The sequence below is a fragment of the Misgurnus anguillicaudatus genome, chromosome 14 (genome assembly GCF_027580225.2).
Source record: "Misgurnus anguillicaudatus chromosome 14, ASM2758022v2, whole genome shotgun sequence".
NCBI lineage: Eukaryota > Metazoa > Chordata > Actinopteri > Cypriniformes > Cobitidae > Misgurnus > Misgurnus anguillicaudatus.
This window is the reverse complement of record NC_073350.2, coordinates 33,103,896-33,129,117: the sequence shown is the minus strand read 5'-3', so window position 1 is coordinate 33,129,117 and position 25,222 is coordinate 33,103,896. Positions and strand designations below refer to the sequence as shown.

Sequence of the window (25,222 nt, the reverse complement as noted above, 5' to 3'; positions counted from 1 at the left end):
TGATTTTAATATTCGCAATAAATAAGTTGTTGTGATTACACTTGTCTGTCGGTTATGATTTTTAAACAGTAATGACCAAGTAAATGATTTTAATAAACTGTTTTGCGTAGGACTGTAGCACCTTAAAATATCTTTTGAATGCTATATTGTTACTAATATGTTCCTAAACATATCTGTCCATTACGTTGCATAATATAAAAAGAATACATTTTGTATAAAAAGGGTTTAGGGTAAGGTTTGGGTGTATTGGAATGAAAGATACTTAAATGTTTTACGTTTTTTAGCTGTCAAAACATAATAATGCGACGTTTAAATGTTGTTAATACGTCCGCATTTTGCGTTTTAGCTTTAAACGTACAAAAAATATGTTTTTGTTTTTTAAAGTTACACTGTAAAAAGATTGACTGTAAATTCACAGGAAATTACTGGCAACCAGTTGCATTACTTTCACAGGAAGGTACAGTATGTAACTTCACAGTAAATTACTGTCATGCAGGTACTGTACTTTCACAGTATGTTACTGTGTCATTTTTACAGTAAATACTTGTGAAATGACAGCTGTATACCGTGATCTTACAGTAGTTAGTCCTCCATGTTACTGTGATTTAGCAGTATGTTACTGTAATATTACGTTATTTTACTGTGAAATTACAAGTAATGTATTTTAGATTACTGTGATATAGCAGCATTATCCCATAGAATAAATGTATTTAGTCATTAAGTTACAGTTCATGGACTGCTATTTAGCAGTAGTCTGCTGTAGAATTACAGTGTTCACTGTAATGTTACTGGCTATATCAATATATTAAAAAGATGTTAAATTCAAATAAACACAAAAACAATCGATTTCATACTTTTATTTTGTACATAACATATTATTACATATTATTATTACTACATATTATTCATTGACTATCTCAGATAGTATAAATAACATCAGAATAATAACTACACAGAATAATATTTCCTTTCGTGCATTGGAACACTGCTTACACTCTACAGCAGGGGTGGGCATTCCTGGTCCTTGAAGGCCACTGTCCTGCAAAGTTTAGCTCCAACTCTAATCAAACACACCTGAAAATCTCAATCAAAGGCTTCAGTATGACTTGGAAATGACATTGAGGTGTGTTTGATTAGGGTTTGAGCTAAACTTTGCAGGACAGTGGCCCTCAAAGACCAGGAATGCTCACCCCGCTCTACACTGTAAAAAATGGAACATACATTTTTAAATTTAATCAACTTGAATTTATAATTCATTTAACTTTTTTGACTAATGAAGAGTTGCTATAAATTATACAATTAAAGTAGTTAGCTTAAGTTATTTCAACTTTATTTTTATAATTAATAGCAACTCCTCACTAGTCAAGAAAGTTGAAATAAATTGTAATTTAGAGTTAATTAAACTTAAAAAATAAGTGCAACAAATATTTTATTTTTACAATGTAGACTGACATTCACTAATTTCTTCATGTTTCTTTATTTAACAGACACAATATAGAATAGGGGTCTCCAACCTTTTTGTGAGCAAGGGCTACCACAATGGATAAAACATTCTGGAGGGCTACCTTTTGATATAGTCTACTCAAAACTTTTTTGTTTTACTTGTTGATTTTATTTCATTGTACTTTTTGATATGTTTTTGTATTGTTTAAAATTGTAACATATGTAAACCAAGCCAAGTCAATATAAAAAATATGTAATCAACAAATATTACAATTGAGACTATTAATAGAATTTGATTTGGTGGGCACCTCACAGACTCTGTGCGGGCTACCTGCCGCCCATGGGCACCACGTTGAAGACTCCTGATATAGAACATTGTAAGAGTACAAAGTGTACAATCGCCTCTAGCTAAACAAAGAACTAGTATTTGTGACACACTAGACTGACATCCATTCAAGTCATAAGTTTTCTAATCAGTGTACAGACTTGCAGCTTGTTGTTTCTGTCCTTTCTGCCTGTCTGTCTCCGAATTAATGCCCAAGAAGCACCTATAAACAAAAAGGCAGAGAGAAAAGCTGTTAGTTTTTTTCAAGTGGGATGCAGTACAGAGCAAACTAAAGTTAGCTCAGTTTGGACAAGGTGGTCCAACAAAGCTGGTCAAAGACTTTTGCACAGTAGTGTGTATGTATGTATGTATGTATGTATATATACAGTATATTACAGCTGTTAACGGTGACAGTATTTTACCACCGCGATGGTAATGCACCAATTTACTGCGGTGTGGTGGTTATAGAATGTTTGTATGTTTGTCCACACGCGCATTGATAAATATAGGCTTATATATAATATAGGCTTTTAATATAAAAATGTAAATGAGGATCAGATATACGTTTCTTAACAAACATATGTGTTAATAGCCAATTTCTTTTTCAATCGGTGGGTGGTCTTCACAACGTCAAGTAATAGGGGATTATCATGCTTCTTGTTTTTTTGGGCGGGACTTGTCAACTTTGTGCATGTCCACTTCTGGTGCAGTTAGGTATCTAACATCCTGTTAGGCAGTGGTAAAATGTAATGCCGCTGACACACTGGCGCGCTACAGCTGCAGTAGGTGACATAGATGGATGTCGCCGACAGACCAGGCATAAATATAATGCCTACTGATAAAGGACACCGTTAACAGGTGCAATATTTGAAAATCGATATATATATATTTAAATTACACTTATATCTGAATTTATGTCAATCTATAGACTTTCAAACATCAAAATGTCATTAATTATTATGTATTTGTGTACAAAATGAAAACATATTTTCCTATTCTATTTTGCCTGGAAACGCTTCCAACAGGCTTGCGTGTCACATGAAAAAAGGCATCGGTTTTATTTCTAGCATGCACTCGTTTTCCGCGCAGCTCGAGCCGCGCCTGAGACGCACATCTCAAGCAGGCACTCTGCAAGCTCTAACCTGTTAACATGGGAGTTGAATTAAAAACGAACACGCCACGCAGCTGAGACGCTTATGCCACCCATCCAGTGTGTCACCGGCCTAAGTTAACGAAGTACTGTATTTTAAGTACATTTTCCATGTATTTGTACTTTACTTAAAGGAATAGTCTACTCATTTTCAATATTACAATATGTTATTACCTTAACTAAGAGAAGAGTTGATACGTACCTCTATCATCTTGGTGCGTGCACGTAGGTGCTGGAGCGCGCTGCGACGCTTCGATGGCATTTAGCTTGGCCCCATTCATTCAATGGTACCACTCAGAGATTAAGTTAGAAGTGATCAAACACATCAACGTTTTTCAAAGTAGTTATACGAAAAAGTTTGGTGGTACAAAATAAAACGTAGCGCTTTTCTAAGCGGATTTAAAAGAGGAACTATATTGTATGGCGTAATAACACTTTTGGGAGTACTTCAACTCGCCTGAAAAATCCGCTCCCCTTCTCCCTCTCATAATGGGAGAGGGAGGGTGTTACTGCGCCGAGTCGAAGTACTTCCAAAAGTGCTATTACGCCATACAATATAGTTCCTCTTTTAAATCCGCTTAGAAAAGCGTTACGTTTTATTTTGTACCACCAAACTTTTTCGTATAACTACTCGTCTTAAATAGGAAAAACGTTGATGTGTTTGGTCACTTCCAACTTCATCTCCGACTGGCACCACTGAATGAATGGGGCCAAGCCAAACGCTATCGAAGCGCCGCAGCGCGCTCCAGCGCCCACGTGCACGCACCAAGACGACAGAGGGATACACCAACTCTTCCCAGTCAAGGCAATAACACAGTTCAATATTGAAAATGAGTAGACTATTCCTTTAAGTATAATCTATAGTACATACTTTTGACTTTTACTTTGTTACATTTTGCAACAAATTATCTGTACTTTTACTTTACTACATTTCTACAACACCATCGTTCCTTTACGTACCTATTCCTGTTATAATGTTATGCGATCTGACGAGCGTAGGCTACGCGTCAGTTTTCATATGTACTTTTGCGTGCCAAAGAAGTAGCAGCTTGCTCAGTTAACCCACAAATGAAGAAGAAACAGCAGCTTGTTGTGTATGTTTTGAGAAGACTAGCAGTGATGGAAATAAAAAGCCAGTGACTTTTTTTGCAGTTTGAGTTAAATCACTCCTCAACTTGACCCATCTTTGTTCTCACCATCGCAAACGGATATAGAATGTTTCACCAGTAACAACATAAAGAAGCGGCCGCGGTCCGCACGTAACTTCCGGTAAGCTCCGCTAAGAACAAATAACAACAAAGTTCTTTAAACATAGTTTATTTATATAACAAGCAAAAAAACAACAACACATAGATTACTTAGGAAACCAAAACATTTGTTATTTTCGACGAGGCATTTGTTCAAGAGATCAGTTTAGCAACTAGTCAGACCATTAAAAAAAACGAAACCGGAAGTAAAGGTCGGATCCAGACGCGTATTTTGTGCGTCCGATGAAACCGTCTATACCTATGACGCAGGATTTTTTTTAGCTGACGGGAAGGATTCTGGTGGACCAATCACAGCGCTTGTGGACCTTGTAGATCTGGCGCGTCACAGGCTACGCACAGGCTACGGATAACCTACGGCCTAGCTACGGTGTAGACCCCTTAAGGGATAGTTCATCTTAAAATGAATTTTTTATGTTTATCAGCTTACCCCCAGGCCATCTAAGATTTAGGTGACTTTGTTTCTTCAGTAGAACACAAATGTAGATTTGTAACTACAACCTTTTTAATCTGTCAGTCGTATAATGCAAACAATCTGAGAGAAAAAAAATGCACAGAGATCCAAATTAAACCCTGCGGCTCGTGACGACACTTCAATGTCCTAAGACACTAAACAATACGTTTGTGGGAGAAACCGAACAGTATTTATATCATTTTTTATAGGGCTGCACGATAAATCGCATGAAATTGTCACGCGCCTCTGTTCAGTGAAGTCCGTTCCTTGATTAGTAGTAAATCACCATTAGCTGCTTTTAGATGGAGCGATATTAACTACACAGAGCCGTAGTTCACTGAAAAGTTGACAATATTACATTCATAATCGCATCCGGTATATCGTGCAGCCCTAAATTTTTACCTCTAATACAACACTATACCCAAAGCAATACGCACATACATATCACCGTCTGATTCTTGTAATGTTTAATGGTGGGATGCGAAACAACTTCATAGGTGCATACTGCCACCTACTGTATTGGGTGCACGGCATGAGGGCCCATAAACACTATACGGGGCTCCCGATACAGTAGGTGGGGGTATGCACCTATTAAGTTGTTTCGCAACCCGCCATTAAACATTACAGGAATCAGACAGTGATGTGTACGTACGTATTGTTTTGGGTATAGTGTTGTATTAGAGGTAAAAAATTATATAAATAGTGTTCGGTTTCTCGCACAAACCGATCATTTCGTGTCTTAGGACATCAATGTGTCTGCATGAGCCGCAGAGTTTAATTTGGATTTGTCTGTGTATGTTTTTTTCTCTCAGATTTTGCAACTTACGCATTATACAACTTAAAGACTGAAACGATTGGAGTTAAAAATCTATATTTGTGTTCTACTGAAAAATAAAAGTCACCTACATCTTGGATGGCCTGGGGGTATGCTTATAAACAAAAATTGTATTTTAAAATGAACTATCCGTTTAAGCCCATGTTATAGCTATGCTGTAGGTTATCCGTAGCCTGAGCATAGCTTTGGGTAGCCTGACGTGCCCTCGCCAAATTATTAACAGCGCGTCAGTTCTACACGGACAGCAAGCACTGTGACTGGTCAACTAGAACCTTTCCTGTCTGGTAAACAAACTGTGTCATAGATATTTCTGTTTGCGCTAGTGAGAACAACGATGGGCCAAGTTGAGGAGTGATTTAACTCAAACTGCAACATAAGTCGCTGTTTATTTACTTCCATCATTGCTGGTCTTCTCAAAACATACACAAGTTGCTGTTCTTCCTCGTTTGTGGGTTAACTGGGCAAGCTGCTTCTTCTTTGGCGGTTGAGCTACTGTGGTTACACGCGTGGATACTGACTACCAGCGGCCTGCATGTGTATTTGCATGTTGACGCAGGCGACTACGCAGAAGTGCATACGAAAACCGACATGTTACCTACACCATTGCGGCTAAGCTGTAGGACCTACGCACAACTATAATGAACCCTTTACGCACGACTATTACACTCTTATATTTTACGTCTAGCTGGTGCAACCGGACCCAGAAGACTAGAAAGGCAATATACAAGTACAGTGCATTTTCCCAAAAATAATAGACTTAATACTAATTTAAGGGTAAAATATATATTTACATTAAAGGAACATGCCCACATTTTGGGAATTTGGCTTATTTACTGTATCCCCCAGGTGAAAAATAAGTACATTTCCATAGTGTACTTAAAGTGCTCTATTTTCGTGCACTAATTTTGCACTTAATATACTAAAAATTCTTCTTTAGTACTTAAGATAATCTTAAGAACATCTTAGTGTACTTCACTGTGCTATTTTGAGACACCATAAATATGAACTAAAATGTGATAAAAATGTATTTTAAAAATGTATTTAGGTACCACTTGTAGTAAACTTGAACAGATCTTTGTATGAAAGTTGGGTTCAAGTTTAATACAGGTGTTAAATAAATTCATTTTTAATACAGAGATAGTATGTTAAAAGTGCAATTTAGTTTAAATTCATGGTGTCTCAAAATAGCACAGTGAAGTACACTTAGATAATCTTAAGAACATCTTAAAAAGTACTAAAAACGAACTTTTAGTAGGTACAAAATTAGTGTGCGAAAATAGAGCACTTTAAGTATATTATGAAAGTGTACTACTTGTTCACCTGGGCCAGAGTTAAATAAGTCCATACATATCTTTCCCATCTCCGTGCGTGCTGTAACTATGTCTGACGCAGCCCCCGCTAGCTTAGCTTAGCACAAAGACTGGAAGTAAATGGCTCCAGCTAGCAAACTGCTCCCAATAAATGACAAAATAACGAAAACATTTTGTGATTTATATAGTCACACCGTGTACAAATATTAAGGTGATATGAGACACAGCGATCTTTTAACAGTATACATACAGGGAACTATATTCTCAGGTGAAGCACTGCTACTTGGGTGGAGTGATTTGCTCGCAGCACCCGAGAAGCCCCCTGGTGAGGAGCAGAGAGTTTGGTCATGTCGTGCAAATCACTCCGCCCAAGTAGCAGTGCTTCGCCTTCTAAGAATATAGTTCCCAGTATGTATACTGTTAAAAGATCGCTGTGTCTCATATGACCTTGTTATTTGTACATGGTGTGATTATACAAATAAATAGGAAATTGTTCCCGTTATTTTGTCAATTATTGGGAGCAGTTTGCTAGCTGGGGCCATTCACTTCCAGTCTTTGTGCTAAGCTAAGCTAGCGGGGGCTGCGTCAGACAGAGTTACAGCACGCACGGAGAGGAGAAAGGTATGTATGGACTTTTCTAACTCTGGGGGATACGGTGAATAAGCTAAATTCCCAAAATGTGTGCATGTTCCTTTAACATTAAGCACAATGGTATCATTGGGCTCGTTGAAGTTTGCCATCAGAAAGAGTAGAATGAATGCAGCCTTATCTTGCCTCGAGCTTAAAACAAGACAAAACATCTTTACCCCGTTGATGATAGTTGACTCCTTGGACGAACTTCAGAATGTTATTGTAGTTGTTATCCAGGGCTTCTCGAAACTTTACTCTTCTGAGTGATGTCCCCATCCTTGTGAAGTGTGGAAAAAATACCTGGAAACAATGAAGAAGGCTTCACTTTTCATGCTGTATACGTTAATGCAGGTTCACACACATGAAAGTTACTAAGCACCACTGAACAATATATACAGATTAGTTAAAATGTGAAACTATAGGGCAGGACAACTAGGGTGTCAACCTTAAAATGAACCGTGTGTGTAGTTAAAAAGCTCACCACCATGTAGTCAGTTCTGCCCATAAATGCAAACAAACACCATCACAAGATAATGATTAAAACATATGAATTACCTACAGCTGGAAATCACATTAACGTTCGTGTAAGTTACTTGCAAAAACACAGATGACTCTGAAAAGTTTAAATGTGTTTAAATCAATGTGGTGCGGACGCGCCGGAAAAAACGAGCGCGTCGCTTCGCCTATATTTGAAATAACGAACTTGAGCGCGCAAAAGATATGAATCACCCTTTAAAATGTCTTAAAACATTGACATACGCACTTTATTTTTCAGGTAACGCGACAGATAACCGCTGCTCCGCATCTCTCTCACACACCTCTATGTTAACGTTAAGTTATATTTTGAAATGAATTTACGTCTGCCCTATCCACGACACCATGACCTGGTTTCACTGAAACCGGGCATATAAATTAATTTCATTTTTCTATCTGATAATAACGGCCATAATGTTCGTATAAGCCACAGTTTACCTCATAACTTTACTCCCCAGTGGATACCGCAGAAAGATGCTGTGAAGGAAGAAAAAGAGAGAAAGCTGTTAGCTTAGCACTAAGAAAAGCTCAAGTTAACAAATAATGTTTTATTTTTAATAAAGCTCCTAAAAGGTCTCACAGTAACACTACCAACATCTGTTCATTGCTTTATTTTTAAATTCAGCGGTTCAACCCACGCGAAACCTACAAATAACCACATTTGGATAATACTCCATGCACTATGACATATATTTTGAAAATAAATCAATCATTTATTTGACAAAATTTGACATTTTAACACTTACCACTGAATCCGTTGGATGAGACCGTAGAGATGAGAGAACCCAAACAGATAGCGCGCGTCGGAACTTACAGCCGTTCCCTGTGATTTCGCCGATGGCATTATTTTCACAATAAAAGTCTGAATACTGTACTATATTGTGAAATGTCACAGTTAAAGCCTGTGACATGCTAATAATGTAATTAACTGTGAAATATCACAGTTACATCTTGTGAAATCCCGGAAATTTTTTACAGTGTACGTGTAAATACTACGTATTAACAGTGAGACCAGTCTGGTAAGTATAATGTCGTATATGTTATTAATATACATTTATATTAAATTTCCATGTTAAATATAATATAGTAGGAGATTTTTTATTTTTATTTTAATTATAGGTTATGAACTTATAATTGTTAAATGCAAAATCATGTTCTTCTGTGAATTTGTTCTAGTGAAAGATTTCTGTTTCTTTCCATCTGTTCCGTAGTAAAATGTCCAGAAACTGATATGTTTCTTAATCATAGTTGACTACATTCTACCAAAGAACCGTAAAAGCGTACATAGCCCTAGACAAACAATCCACTTCCTGAGTATATTTCATATCTCATAATCTAAAATGACAGATCAAGTATGACATTACAATTAGATCAAGTAAAAAAAAATTGGTTTAATCATTTTAAAGTATAATGTTGGATATGTTATAATAGACATTTATATTTAACTTCCATTTTAAATATAATGTAGTGGGAGATTTTTATTATTTTAATTATAGGTTATGAACTTATAATTGTTTAAGATTTCTGTTTCTTTCCATCTGCTCAGTAGTAAAATGTCCAAAGACTAGGACATTATGCAAAGTCCTACCAGATAAGAACCAGATAAGTAAAGAATCATTAAGTTATAAAACCCAGTAAACGGTAGCGATCGCTGAGAACAATATAATTTCTTCTATTTGACTAGATGTACTTCAACTGATATGTTTCTTAATCATAGTTGACTATTCTACCAAAGAACAATAAAAAAGTACATAGCCCTAGACAAACAATCCAATTCCTGATATAAAATATATTAGTATATTTCATATCTCATAATCTAAAATGACAGATCAACAATGACATTACAATTAGATCAAGTAAAAAACAAGTTGTACAAGTAGGGATAATCTATTGGTAGCAGGTTGTATACATTATCCTGCTACACTGAAAAAAATGATTCATTGAATTTAAACAATTTTTTAAGGTAAGTGGTTGCAATCAATTTATTTAAGCTACATTTAAACAAAAAAGATTAGTAAAGTAAAATAAAATATAAAACTTTTGTTTAAATGTACAGCTTAAATAAATTGATTGCAATCACTTACCTTAAAAAATTGATTAAATTCAATGAATCATTTTTTTCAGTGTATTATTGCATTAAATATTGATAATTGTTAATGAATACAAACCTTCCGTCTAAGATAAGACGTTCAAATGTCACAAACACTATTTGGTCTAATCATTTGTAAATATAATGTTGGATATGTTATTAATAGAGATTTATATTTAATTTCGTATAATATTAAACTGTAAAATGATTTGCAGCATCTGAGCGATAGTTATCTGAAAAGAACGAACCTTGCAATGTCGCGACTGGCCAATCAGAATATAGCATTTTAGAGAGCCATGCAATAAGAAATGGTCAGTCAACATATGATCAATATGAATTATCACCTTAGCATGACGACATATCTACACATATTTCTTATAGAAGGGGGTCTGCAAAAATACCCACACTGGTGCACATTGCTTGGAAAAATGAAAGTCCAAAAAAAGTTTTAAACATGTCAACAGCACCAAGCAGGGTGTAATGCTTTAATGCCTGTCTGTCAAAATCAACAAAGGCTTGATGGCACAGATCGCTATCACCCAAGCCAAAGACTAAACGGAATGATTTTGTCATAGCCTCTGCAAGAATGCAACCATGTTGGTCCCTCCCAACCTGTTAAAAACAGACAAAACACTTGTTAAAATACAAGACTCTAAATGCATGATGCAGCGTTATTATACAAAACCAAACAATTCATATTTCATACACTTAAATGTAGATCTAGAATGTTAAATCTAGATTAATGGTCATGAAATGTATTGATTTCTATGTTTTATTTCAATAACCTTTCAATAAACTCTTTCTTCATGTCAATGACTGAGATTCACTTTTTGTGGACTTTTTTGGATTCACAGAGTTTTAACTGACAGGAAGCATTCTGAGTGAAAAATCACCATGGGGTTCTGTAGAGATTAATGTTTAGTTTAAATTAGTAACTTTGCATAATGCTCAGCAAACAACTATTGTATTCCCAAGTGTACCTGAAGGAGATTTATTGATGTTCCTGGTTCCTGGCTGGCAAGTTGCAGGATTCAGATTTTTAAATAGCTTCTCGGCATGGTTTCGGAATAACACAAAATGGCAGGGAATGACAAATCAATCAATTTGACATATGCAACCGGTAACGAAGGGCCTACTTTGCATTAGAAACACTGTCAAACTAGTCATCCATAAGAAGACAATTGATGGCACATGTATTCAGGGGCGGATTTAGTGATTTCAGGGCCAAAGGCATAACCATGTGTGTCGGGGCCCTAACTATGCACCCTTTACTTTCTCATCGCTATCTCCATCTCTCTTTTTCTCGAGGTTACCTAAGGTTTAGCCCCCAATGAGGATGATATTAATATATATGAGTATATATATAGAGTATTGTTTGAATACTATGCTTGGATTTTATACTAACCACAGTACTACATGGTAAAAAGATGTACTTTTTTATTTAACTTTGTGTACTGAATTTCTTTAATATATTTTCATTTAATGCCACATTATATCCACAATATATTTTAAATTAAAATACTTTGTATTCAAATGAACATAATACAATGAGAAGAAACATAATATGGTTTTAAAACTAAGAACTGGAGATACGATAAACAAGGGGTGAAATTTGACTTTATACAGTGGATGGTAAAGCGTCGTGTATTGCTCCTGCATTACATTATGTAAATAGTTTTTATATTAATGAACTATACAGATGTCATCTATCATGTACACATCTTGTACTTTGACGTTCGCTAGTGAAATAGAGGGCAAAGCCGATGCATGCTACCGTTTTCATATGAGATTTAAATAAGACTAAAGCGATCAAGATTTTGTGTGCAGATTGGGCAATTACAATCTTTAGTGGCGCTGGGCAGACATTTCGGCCGACTAAAGCTTACCTAAATGTTACTGTACCTGAGATTACACGCTAATATTATATAAACTGTAGAACCTGTATTATTTGCGGAGCATACTCAAGTGTCCGTGCCCGAGAGAGAGCTGTGTCTGACAGAAAAGAGGTTGCTGAGAGCAGCACAGACCGTGGTGGTGTTTTTGTGGAGAAAAGCGGAGACTTTTTGTGTGAGACTCATCTTCTCTGCTCCATTGCTGTAGCTACGTTTCACTGTTAGTTTATTTCCTTGCAGCTTCGCTCTTTTAATGTATCAAACTCACTCGCTGCTGCCTGCAGCTCTGCTCGCTTGGTTGATTTGAGCTACGCGCGCATATGCGGTAGTGCATGCAATGATCCACTCTAAACTATAATGGGGGCGCATTCGTGCAGATGTAATAATAACGTTCAAACCTTTTATGTGAATATACTGAAAAACACAAAATATGTTTAAATAGAATTTGTAATAAAACAAAATTATGATAGTCTTCTGGGAATATTGATGATAACCAGGGGCAAAAAGTGGCAGCTCACCAAGTACACCCCTGCGTTTTGGGGCCCCTTGGTAACGTGGGGCCCAAGGCAATTGCCGACCTTTGCCTAATGGGTAAGTCCGCCCCTGCATGTATTCATAGCAACTAGTTTCTAACTAAGTAATGATTTGATTGTTATCATAAATATAATAATATATTGTGTGTCATGCAGTCATTCTTGCAGTGGTATGCTAACCAAAATATCATGATCCTACTAAACAACTTCTTCAACTAGCAATCAATTATTAATTTATCAAATCATTTGACACTTAGCAGTTGATATTTAGCAGTTAAAAACAAACATTTACAATTTAAATCATTATTAAAAGATCAATATGTTAAGATTTTAAATGTAGCCAGAAGTTTAATCTGAAAGTATGGTGTGTTCAGGCACATTGTTACTATTTAGAGGCAAAATAAAACTATTGTGGCATTAATCAACTAAAACCTGGTCTAAAGTCAACACAGTTTAATTTTTTTAAACAAAAGTTAAATAAAAGTGAAATTCCCCTGTACTCGATAATTGTATCCCTTAAAGCAAATTTTTGAGCGTCAAAACAGCATAACCTTACCTCATTATAAATCTATAAATACTTATTGAATACCCCACTCAACTCAATCACACAGCTCGGACCATATATATATATATATATATATATATATATATATATATATATATATATATATATATATATATATATATATATATATATATATATATATATATATATATATATATATATATATATATATATATATATATATATATATATATATAATATACCAGATATATATACTGTATGTATATAGATGCCGCATTCTGCAGTTCCATCCAGACACATAGCTTGGTTTTTACAATGTATGTGTGAGTTTTTACTGCTGATGTTAACAGGTTAAAAGCATTCACCCTGCACATGTTTGCGTCACAGATGTAGAGCTCTGAAGCAGCTGTGCTGTGATCATTTCTATGGCGAGTCTATGCGGCATCCATACATAACATTTATGGCATGAACTACTGATCCACTCCTTCAACTGTGATTGGTTGCAGCTATTGTGTTGAATGATACATTTGCACATGAAATGTTAAAAACACCACATAGACATATAAACAACAATAAAAACTTGATTTTCACCACATGGAGACTTTATTAAACTCTATACTGACAGCAGAAAATAATTTCACTCACATGTATAATTTTCATTCAGATATAAGTTGATGTATTTGTATTCAGAATATGCAATTCATTCCTAAAAAAGTAAGCAAAGGCTTTGCTTTTTCAGCAAGGTTTAGCCGTGTAGATTCTTTAATATTACTTTACTATTTATTTATCTTTATTGTATGGTAAAAAGCAAAGTGCTGACCAATCAGTAACATTATTGAATCACATATTAGGGTTGTGGGGGTATGGTGACCGAACTTCCAGTGACTCTGACTCCATACCAGCCTTTCCAATATTTACTGTCTTGACCACCATGTTCAAAAGAGATGAAGCGTAGACCAGGACCATAACCTTTAAACGTGTGTGTCACCTATGAAAGAAGCAATAAAAATGTGGTTATTCAGTGTCCATGAACTTAAAACTATTGTTTCGGAGGCCCTACTGTAAAAAGTATGTGGGTACAACTGCAGAAGTACGATATCAATTGTATTTTGTGTGTTAATTAGCAAAGAGGCTACGTGTTTTCCCAATCATTGTTTACTTTGTGACAAAATGTAATAGTGATAGATAAATCAACCACTAACACTCTGACTGTATCCAACTAATGGCGCTTTTCCATTAAATAGTACCCAACGGTTTGGGTCGAGCAAGGCCGGCATGGTTTCAGCAACCAGCCACCTCAGCTTCACCCACACCCGCCTCTTTACCCATTTTCAGTTTTACAAAAATGATGACGCACGGCCAAGATGGCGACCGCAGGTAACGCCTACTTTAAGCTTCAAAAACAATCTTCACAAACCAATGGGTGATGTCACAGATACAACGTCCATATTTTTTTACAGTATGGCTCAGACCCTGATGTGGCACTAAGCACTTTTCGACATCAAAGAGAGTTTTTATAAATATGGGGCCTCATTTATCAACCGTGCTTACAAAGAGATGTGTGACTAAGAACAGTTTTACGCAAAGTGTGGAATTTACCATCTTGCACTTGCACATAATGTAAAAATGTGTGTAAATATACGCACACCTCTGAGCATGCTTACGCACAGAATCTAGTGGTAGAATAGCGATACTACACAGGACCATTCCCAGTGTTAAAAGAACACCTTAGCCGTTTCTCAATATGCGTTCTTGTCTGTACTTGCGTTCTTGTGGACTTGTGAAACGTCATCAGTCGCGGCCCAAGTACTGTTCCAATTCAAAGTTCGCATCAAGCCCAAGTTCACATAAAATCCCCGGATGTGTTCTTGATCCGCCCATTTTATCGAGGATGCATCAGAGGAGACTTGTGTGGACTTATGACAGTGATGTGTCCCAGAATGCATTTCGCGTCAGGAGTTCGTTCTTCCGAGTCTGAACTTGCAAGTTCGAACTACGAAGGACACAAGTCCGAGTTTGGTGTACTTGGTATTGAGAAACGGCTTTTGTGTATTTATTATCCACAAGCAGGTGTTAAAAACGATTTGTTGTGATTTGTCGTCAAATTGTCTACCCCATAAAAGAAAGCTGTGACAAATGCTTGACACAGTGCAGTGGCTTATCTTGCGTTATAGACCCTTTTACTGTTTGTACACAATGATGACGTAGCAACGTATGCATGCACAGTTTGGCAACGGAAGTATGGCAAGAATCAGCAGTAAAGCAACACAGACAGAGAAAGTTATTTTAAAAAGTTAATTTATCAACTTTTTCAACACAGCTACCAGATCCATGTACTTTATTGCAGTGGATTGAAGACATTGACTTGATTTCCTTCCTAAACCTGCATGTTTTTATTCACCCGTCCACATTTTACCTGTGTCCAAGGGGTACCCTGGGGCACAGTCACATCAGCCGGCTTAAATGTACCAATGACAGTTCGATTTTCATTGAGCAGTGACACAGTAAGCCTATAAAGGCCTCCACAGTCATCTCGAGTGCGGTACCTAGACAGAGACATGCACAAGAAATGAGCTGCTAAAGGAAGACAATAGTTAAGTAGATGCTAAAGACTCACCAGTCCTTCACAGTCACTTCAGGCGCAGAATCTAAATATTCAGCATCATAACCGCTTTTCACCAGATCAATCACTTGTTTTTTTAGACACGGACTGGAAAATTGTACAGAAATGAACATTGAGACACAAAGACACAGCAGAGTATGATCATAAACTCACATTATTGTTGTCTATTCTCTTACTTATGTGAGGTGCAAAAGTATGAAACCACTGAATCATCTGGCATCAGTTGAATACACCATGGGTTTTCATCGTTCTTCGTCAACTCCCAGTTACTAAAATTCTCTTAAAAACACATGAGATAAAAGCTGTTTATATACAAAGATGGCTACATGTTATTGGCCATAAAATGACATGCATTGTCTATACTTTATGCTATACTTTATCTAAAATTATTTAAAAGGGGCCATGGCATAAAAATCAGACTTTTTCCATGTTTAAGTGCTATGATTGGGTCCCCAGTGCTCCCATCAACCTAGAAAATGTGAAAAATATTAACCCAGTAACTTAATTTTGGTAAGCTATTCTCTACAAGCACATGAAAAAATAGGTTGTTGAAATGTGGCTCTCCTTATGATGTCATGAGGAGATCTTATTATAATAATATCGCCCCCTAATCTGCACTATCCAACCACAGCACTGCCATTTAGTGCAGAGAAAACAGAAAGAGAAAAAATAATTCACAACACAATTGAGTTCCATTTGCTACAAACCACCATCATTGTGATCAGTGTTTGCACTTCATCAGCTCATTTGCATTTTAAAGGACACACCCAAAACGGCACATTTCTGCACACACCTACAAAGTGGTTATTTTAACATGTTATAATAAATTAAAAGTGATTCAAGCCCTGAAATGACACCTTAAAATTGTGTTCAATTAATTTAAAATACCTTATTAAAGTGTAACTAAACCCTAAACCAACTTTTTTAGTTAATGATCTGTAAGAATGATGGTTTATTAGTGCTGTTCATTGATTTTAGTAAGTTTTTCACATTTAGATATAAAGTGTTTCACTACTAAAATATATGGTGTAAAAACGTCTGAGTGCTGCCCTCTTCAGGTTGAACGGTGGCTACTGCAGTTGAATTTTTCTATTGGATGTTGGGTTCAAAAAATGACTCGTGACTTAAGCAGGTTCAGGATCACCACGCCCTTGTTACGATCTCACCACACACTTAGTTCATCCCCTCTTTCTCCGTTGGGATCTGCCCACTTTTCTTGCATTTTTCAAATATTGCCAGTGGGTGGAGTCAGACTCTGACCAGGAGTTTAGTTACGCTTTAAGAGCAATAAGTATATTTAAGTGTTATTTTATGCATTTTTAGGTAAAGAGAAATACTTCATAGTGTTTAATGTTCGTTTATCTTATTGATTTAGAATGTTTGTTATGTTTTTTTCAAATTGTTTGGTTACCATTCTGCACAATGGTAAACAAACAATTTTGTGGATGTGACATATTTCTCTCAATGAGCACTAACTGTGTTAATGCCTGTTTGGAGATCAGTCTCTTCTCACATGCTCATACAAAGTCATCATATGTTGTTAGGGATGCTCCGATCAGGATTTCTGCAGCCGATACCGATCACCGATTTGTAATCTTCGTGATCGGCCGATACCGATTCCGATACTGATTTTTTTAAAGCTGATATGCAAGCTCTTTGATGACTGTAACTGTTACAATCTTTCTAAATAAAATAATACCACGGATGTTGCCTTTGTTATATTACTTGCAGTAATTAGGTATATTATTGTTTTAATAGAGACTCAAATAAATAAGCACAACAAATATTTATTCTGCAAAGAGAAATTTAATATGGCTTTAAAAAGGCTTATGTCTCCTAAAAGTACTGAAAATAAAACACTTCACAGTCTTTACTGTATTAATTAAATATACACGCATTCGTATGAAGTATAAAAATTCTTTAGTCAAGAGCAGAGAGTGATTTTATTAAGAGATAAATTAGGTTACTGCAGCTTTAAGACGTGAGAGAGAGAGATCGCTCTGTTCACGTGCACTGATGACAGGCTGCTGTGTGTGGGCGGCGGCTGAACGCAGACAAGCAGCTGTGAGGAAAATAAAAGTTTAAACGCTCAAAACTTTAAAACGCATGCAAATAAGAAACTTTTGGCATGAGGATGCAATTGTCCGTGATAGATATGTGTTGTATACGCTGTTTGATGGGGATATGAAGATGCCTCGCGCTGTTTACCGGAGCGTGTCTTCATAGAAAATACGCATATCTCTGTAAAGGCAAAGAGAGACATACAAATCTGCACGCTGCACATGAGCAACAGGTTGTAAAAATGCTCGCGCTACGTCAAAATGTCTTTAATTGCAACCGCATTCAGGATCCTTTTGATGACAAAAGTAAACAGAAAGATCGGTTTATGAGATCGGCAGATTTAGCGAGCACCGATCGAGTCATTTAATGTCATTATCGGCCGATACCGATCGGCGGCCGATCGATCGGAGCATCCCTATATGTTGTTATTATTATTAGCATGCTAACATGTGCTTATGCTAATTATTATTTTTTGCTTATGCTAATTAGTATGATATAAAAACATTTTATATAAAATAACAGAATTGAGTTATTCAGACTACACTACATTGAGTTATTCAAACTACGCTAAATCGAGTTATTCAGACTACACTAAATTGAGTTGAGGCAAGTAATTGAGTATTGCCATTTACTTTAAATTGAGTTGGACTAACTCAATATATTTTTATTGTGCAAAACAGTTTTTTATGAGTTAGGGGTACACATTTATATTGGATGGAAATCCTGCCCACAATTTTATTGAGTTAATCCAATGAATCATTTTTTGTGTGTGTGTATTTTGAGCTAAAAAAATCACATATGTGCTCCGGGGACAGCAAAGATTTATTTGACATCTTGAAAAAGTCTTTTGCCATGTCCCCTTTAACAATTCTCTTATATGATAATTATACATTACAAAAATATATTTGTTGAGTTAAAAATTATTATAAATAAAAAGGCAACTGTACAATGTCAGAAAAAATGTCAAAATATACCCAAGCTGTCACTGGGGCAATACTGTACCCTTTAAAATGCTCCTGATATGCACCATTAAGGTACAAATATGTATTTAGTTGATACTAAAATATATGTCTTTGATGTACTAATTGTAACTCTTTAGGTCAAAAGCTGTACTTTTTGAAAGGGTAACACAGTGATGTATATGAGAAGTTTAGATGCAAAACCCCTGTGCCTGACATGTTTTCTTATATATGGGCTCTTATGTTTCGGTTTAGTCATTTCAGTTTAATGGCAATGAAAAGGTTATTATTTGGAAAAAACACATGCTGATGATACTATTATTTATACATTTGCTCCATCTACAGGCGGAAAAGCTTCAGTTTGAATTTCATTCATTGTAAGATGCTCTGGTTAGTTTACAATTCACAGAAAACAAAGTTTATGTTTTTTTCAAAAGCTCAGGCACAAGTACTTGATCATTTTTGTACTTTTACATCTTATTGAAAGAGTACCTTTTTATAAGTACTTGGGCATTTAGATTGATGATAAGCTTTAGTTTAATGTTAATATTGCTACTGTAATCGCTTGGCTTTTATTTTAGTAATAAATCTAACTTTACTTTAAAAAACAAAAAGAAACTTGTAGAAGCTTCCTTTTTAACCTTGCTTGATTGTTCACTACGTTCTATTACAAATACAAAGTCCTGTACTCATCATTGTATTTTACGGTGGGACATTATTAGATACGTTGAAACAGCACTCATACATTTTTATTTTTAAAGCAATGTAAACTTCCAGCTTATCTCTGTAATTTGTTTTTCTACTGGCAATTACCAGCTACGCTCTTACAAGTGTTTGCTTTTTAACATACCTCGAGTTTGCAAAATTGCAAAAAGATCTAAATCTAGATCAATTTGTGTCCATTAGTGAATTTAAAGGCATTATAAGGAGAATAGTTTTAGAAGCTTGTGATTGTTTTTGTTGAGAGGATATGTTTATATATTGTTGTAATGTGTACCTGTTGTATTTTAAAATTGTCTTACTGTTTGGCTGTTATTGGCCAGGTCTCTCTTGTAAAATAGTTTTTAAATAAAGGTCAAATAAAATAAAAATCAAATTCTTTGGACAAAACATAAAGAGTTGCAATATCAGATCACAATGATGAACGTCAGACTGTGAAATAAAGAAACTGAAGCACACATAAGGGGGCGCTGTGATGTTTGTGGTGTTGTATTTATAGGTCCAAGTACTCACAACGTATTCAAGTTTGAATGTGATGCACGGCTGTTTAACATTCGACTTTTGTGCACTTAGAGCAGTGATTGGGGGGCATGACATTTTATAAAATACATTAATTTGTAATAAACTTTGTGTATTTAAACTTCTAAAAAATATACTTACCAACAGCACCAGGGCTTGAGCTTACCAGCCACAGTGGTTAGTGCGGTTCTCCAAAAATTATAGCCTCAGCATTTTCACTGGCCACAATTTTGTTGTTGAACTAAAGTTGTTAATTAAAGTTGCTTTGGCATGCTAAATTTACTTGGTTTAGACAGAGTAATTTTACTTGTTTTAGCTAGATTTCAAATGCAGACTGAACACTCAAATTAAGAATAGTAAATATCACTACTGGTAAAGTAATATCATATATTTAGATTTAGTAAAGCATAAGTAAGAGTAAGATTTAATGGATATAATAAAAGTGATTTATTATAAACAGGGCCGTGCACAGACATTTTGAGGGGCAGTGGCCCAAACCAAAAAGGGGGCACGGGGGCACAATTTATATGGTTTTAACAATATGATGTGTTATAGATTAGTATTAAATAATATAAGTGATTATAATGGAAAATAGACTTTATAACAAGATTTAGAGTGTGACAAAACTTCTAAATATTCTATATGATTTACATGCTGAAGCTTTGAATCCATGTTTGCAATTTTGAACCGCTTTTGCAGCCTCCCTTCCAACTCTGTCTTTTTTTTTTTTTTAAAAACATTGTTTTTTATTTTTTGTCGACAAAGTGTGCCAACAACAGCAAATTTGGTGTTATTTATATTAAATCTCACCGGGTACATTACACATTAGACAATCACTGTAATTCTAAAAATGTTTGCTAAGTTGTTAGCACTTTAAGAAGACAGAGAGCAAATCATCCACAGAAATACAAAAACATAGGAAAGCCGAGAGAGGTCATCCATATTTTTGCTGCTTGTTTTCTCATGATCTCGAGAAAACAAAAGTTGTTTTCTCGCTATCCAGACATAAGAATCCAAATGCCATAATGTAATTTCCTGTCCATAATATTTCATTTATTTTGAAGTGGACTGCTGATGCATATGGAGTCTTCGCTGCTAGCACGCGTAGCTAATTGTCGATAGACTTAATAAATAAATAAAGTTTGATGGTCGTGAATTTAGGGACCATCTCTAAAGTGCACTGTACACGTTTCTATCTTCAATAGTATTTAACAGTTTATTTGAATAAATATAAAACATCTAAAAAAGTGTGCATTAAAGTTGACAACCACGAACACTTTACAGTTGGTTTGGTGACTGTTTGTTGACTTTAAGTTATTCCATTTTAATGCTGTTTAAAGTAGAAACGTATTTGGAGTACTTTAAAGACGGTACCTAATTCACTGCGCTATCAAATGATCAATTATTGGCAAATCTGTTTCATCTTGAGCGAGTCCCTGATCTAAGTAAAATCTCATTTGTTCATCCATGCTAATTTGCTAAATATGTCTAAAATGTATGTTTTATTGAGTCACGTAAGCTTTAATCACATCACAAGAATACAACTTTTGTTATGTCGAGATCACGAGAAAACAAGCTGCTGTTTTCTTGAGATAACGAGAAATTAAGTAGTGATCACGAGAACACAAGCAAGCAAAAATAAATATAGAACACGACCTCTCTCGGCTTCAAACTAACGTTACCAAATTACTAATTGAGCAGCTCAACAACTGAGGTAATGTAATGAATCTACCTGTTAATACAAAAAACTGTCGTCTTCGCCCTTCAAAGAGTGGACACAGAATGTTAGAGATGCTTCGGAGCGGGCGGGAAATCACGAAGTGGATTACCAGAAACAGTGGATCTTCAGACGAGCGGTAACAGAACACTTTGACTGGGGTTGGCGAGAGGGGCACCTCAGCCGATTAGGGCAGAAGGGCAGTTGCTCTAGCCACCTGGCCAACCCCCTGTGCACGGCCCTGATTATTAACAACATTAGTGAATGCTGTAGTGCTGCAAGTAAACAAAACAAAGCTCTGCACTAAAAACAAGGAATAAACTTTCTTCAAATGTATTGGAAATATGCATGAAACAAATATCTAAAATTTTAATGAAAACTGCTTAAGCAAGACCTGAATTTTACTGTCAACTTGTTTTATCATGCAGAGCATGATCATGCGTGATAAAGCGTGATCTGTTAGAATTTATTTTAGGCACTTATTTAATGAGACATATTAAAGTGCATTATTATCACAAAAGCACATTAAAATATGCCCAGGCGTGAACTTCTATCCTCAGGGGTTTCCTTTGCCCTTCCTGGACACAAACTCTCAGATATGTGCTAAACTCTGATTTTCTGTCTGGTCTCACCCAGAGAGTTTGCAGACATTTCCATTTTCCTGAAGTGTGCATGTGTGCGCTCACATTTGAAATGTACCCAGATTTGGTGGGTGTTAATGTCAAACCCTGAGCAGCACTACATTATATTATGTTTTGTTTAACACAAATTTTAAGTTTGAGGTTGTTTTATGTGTTGAATCTTCTCTGGGGGGCTGTGAGGGGATGAACCCTACACAATTGGGCGCACACGCCGAAAAGTGACTGACCTAGAAAGACTGCAGAGAACCACTAACTTAGAGGACTTGACTCAAAAATGTACATGGCATTTAGGGACCGTTTGGTATTTATGGAAGGGGCCACCGGAGGAAAATAGGGGAGGGTCATGTCTTTTTTCTTTGTTGTGGGGGGGGTCATCCAACTTTTTTGTCTATGAGGAAGGGTCACTCAACTTTTGTATTCATGAAAACATCAAAATTTCAAAGTGGCTTGTTCAGTGCCAGGGGCGGTTCTATATCCTTTTTAGGGTGGCTCCAGCTACCCTGTCTGTCATCTTAGCCCCCCTAAAATATTTAATATTTCTACCAAACTATCAAATTCAATTTATTTGAAGATAATAATTAAAAGAACGCAAAATTCAGGACAGATGAAAAAGAATTACGAGTTTATGAAGCATTTGATTAGTTTTGCTTTTCTGTGCATGCGTCGTAACCGCCAGTGGCGTAAAGTCAGAGTGGAGCAGCGCGTGAGCGCATGTGCTGTACACGTCACACAGAGGCAGCTGCAAACTTAAAATCATTGTTTCATAAAATATCCAGCGTAACCAGGAGAACCAGGCGACTCGGGTGAACCAGGAGAACCAGGCGACTCGGGTGAACCAGGAGAACCAGGCGACTCGGGTGAACCAGGTGAACCAGGCGACTCGGGTGATCTAGGTGAACCAGGCGATTCGGGAGAACCAGGTGACTCGTGTGAACCAGGTGAACCAGGCGACTCGGGTGAACCATGTAAAACAGGCGACTCGGGTGAACCAGGTGAAACAAGCGACTCGAACCAGTACAGAAAGCAATAAATTATCCAGGAGGGTCATGCAGTTTTTAATTTTGGAGGGTCACAGGAAAATTTTTAGCAGGCGAAGGGAGGGTCATGTCTTTTTTGTCAACAGATCTCAAAATCCCTCTGGTGGCCCCTCAAATAAATAACGAAGAGTCCCTTACTTGATTCTGCCAACAATATGGTATTTCTGAATGCCCTCTGGGCAGATTAAAAGCAAAAGTATTTGATGAACATATAAAACGTCCCGAGAGCATTTGGTTAATATTATCTCATTATGAGGTGGCGTTAGGAGAGCTCTTTTTATCTTAACATACATTTTCCCTTACACACAAATATATATGTATGTTTTATGTTATTTTACTTACCGTCTCCATGTGGATTTTTCAGGAGGTTTCCAGGCATTTTTGAGTTTAGCTTTTCCTGTACAATTCCTGAGAAAAAGGTCATATGGAACATTAGCTGGGTTTCCATCCAAACATAAAGCAAATCTTTTAAAAATTAGCAAAAAATAAAAACAAACAAATGTGAAATAGGTGCATTTCCATCAAGGTGTTTGAGCGAATGACGGTGGTATTGGTAATCTAGTAACCAACAGTAAACAAAACAAGGCAAATGCCCAACAGTAAACAAAACAAGGCACGCTTAAAGGCGGAGTCCACGATGTTTGAAAAACGCGTTGGAAAAGAAGACGGGCCGACTACCAAAACACACTTATAGCCAATCAAATCAAATCAAATGCCGGGTTGCGTATGTGTGGGGCGGGTCTATCAACAGATAGTCCAGATTCTATTGGGGTAGAGGCGTGTTTGTTTGGGTGATTTCAAATATCAACATGGCTTTCAAACATCGTGGACTCCGCCTTTAAGGGGGTTGCACACTGAACGTGCAGCTCAGCGCCACGTCACGTCAGGTTGAGTTGCGTCTAGGACAACTTGGAGGTATTGTAGTCAGACAGCATCTACTTCAAAATGCAAAATATACGTTAGCAGCCAATGCTAGTCGTTAATGATTTGGGACAAATATAATGTTAATTAATGCTAAACTATGTGAGTGGCGCTCTATGGCGCGATGTGGAATGAGCAACTTCCTGAGTCGTAGCTGGATGCCGCAGACAGGCACCACCTGTCGCCGCTGGTGTGCGTACACTTATATAAAACGATGTGTTTGATTTTATTAGAACGGGGCTGAGCTGCGCGTCCGGTGTGCGACCCCCTTTAGAAAATGGAGACAGGACTGCATGTAGTCACGATGGGGCAAGTTATTCATTTTTTAGGAGTGCAGCTTGTAATTGCCAGACTGAATGATTTTAACAGAAAAAGAAATGCAGAATTTTTAATGCAGCACGAGCATTAGACCGGTGTCGACCAATCCACAATGTTGGTGATTTCAGTTTTGAAGTATCCTAAATATAGATTTTTTTCAAAACCTGACCCCTTTAATCTTATGCACCACCATCAGTAGTGCCACCAAAAAATGACTCTCTATTTGAAAATGTAATAATGAATGTAGAGTTTGCAGTGCTATCTAAACACATCTTTCACACTAAGTAAAAGCAATAGTGATTCTTGTTTAATGTAAATGAGAGGCGTGAACTCTATTAGCTGTGGACTATAGAGATTTAATTCTGCTATCCTTGAGGCAGATAAAGACAATCAATGACTGCCCTGTGATGGGACTGTACACACACCTGATGCAAATTAATCACAGTCCACTCAATGGCTTAAATAAAATGTGCAATACTTACCTACAGTGAGTTGAGCTTTTCAGGTGTCAGTAAAGCACTGCGTAGAGTATTTATTGGGTGCAAACTTCCTAAAATCAAATATGGGATGTAACGTGAAGTTTTGTACCAGTAACAGTGCTTGTCTTACAGACGGGGGTGTGTTTCCCAAAAGCATCGTTAGGCAAATATGGTCACAAGTTCCGTCATTTAATCATAGTTTAGGGTTTTTACTTGAAATATCGTGCAGACATTCACAAAC

The 25,222-nt window shown here is 36.5% G+C and overlaps 1 protein-coding gene and 1 long non-coding RNA gene across 3 annotated transcripts in view; both read right to left on the bottom strand.

The window, feature by feature from the left end:
• The window catches only part of LOC129427194 (F-box only protein 6-like), a 33,579-nt gene extending 9,919 nt beyond the window's left edge, over positions 1 to 23,660 (bottom strand). The window contains exon 1 of the mRNA XM_073876367.1: positions 23,606 to 23,660. Coding sequence (XP_073732468.1) covers positions 23,606 to 23,642 — 37 coding nt within the window. The 5' untranslated portion in view covers positions 23,643 to 23,660. The remainder of the gene's footprint in view (positions 1 to 23,605) is intronic.
• On the bottom strand, positions 1,060 to 8,874 carry LOC129417847 (uncharacterized). Of its 2 annotated transcripts, none has more exons than XR_012373292.1 (4): positions 8,527 to 8,673; positions 8,385 to 8,423; positions 7,589 to 7,712; positions 1,060 to 1,991 (listed from the first exon to the last, which is right to left on the bottom strand). It is a non-coding gene; the product is annotated as an uncharacterized lncRNA (long non-coding RNA). The 2 variants fall into 2 exon arrangements; XR_012373291.1 differs by lacking the exon at positions 8,527 to 8,673 and adding an exon at positions 8,693 to 8,874 and having other exon boundaries at positions 1,061 to 1,991.
• Positions 23,661 to 25,222: the final 1,562 nt, after the last annotated feature.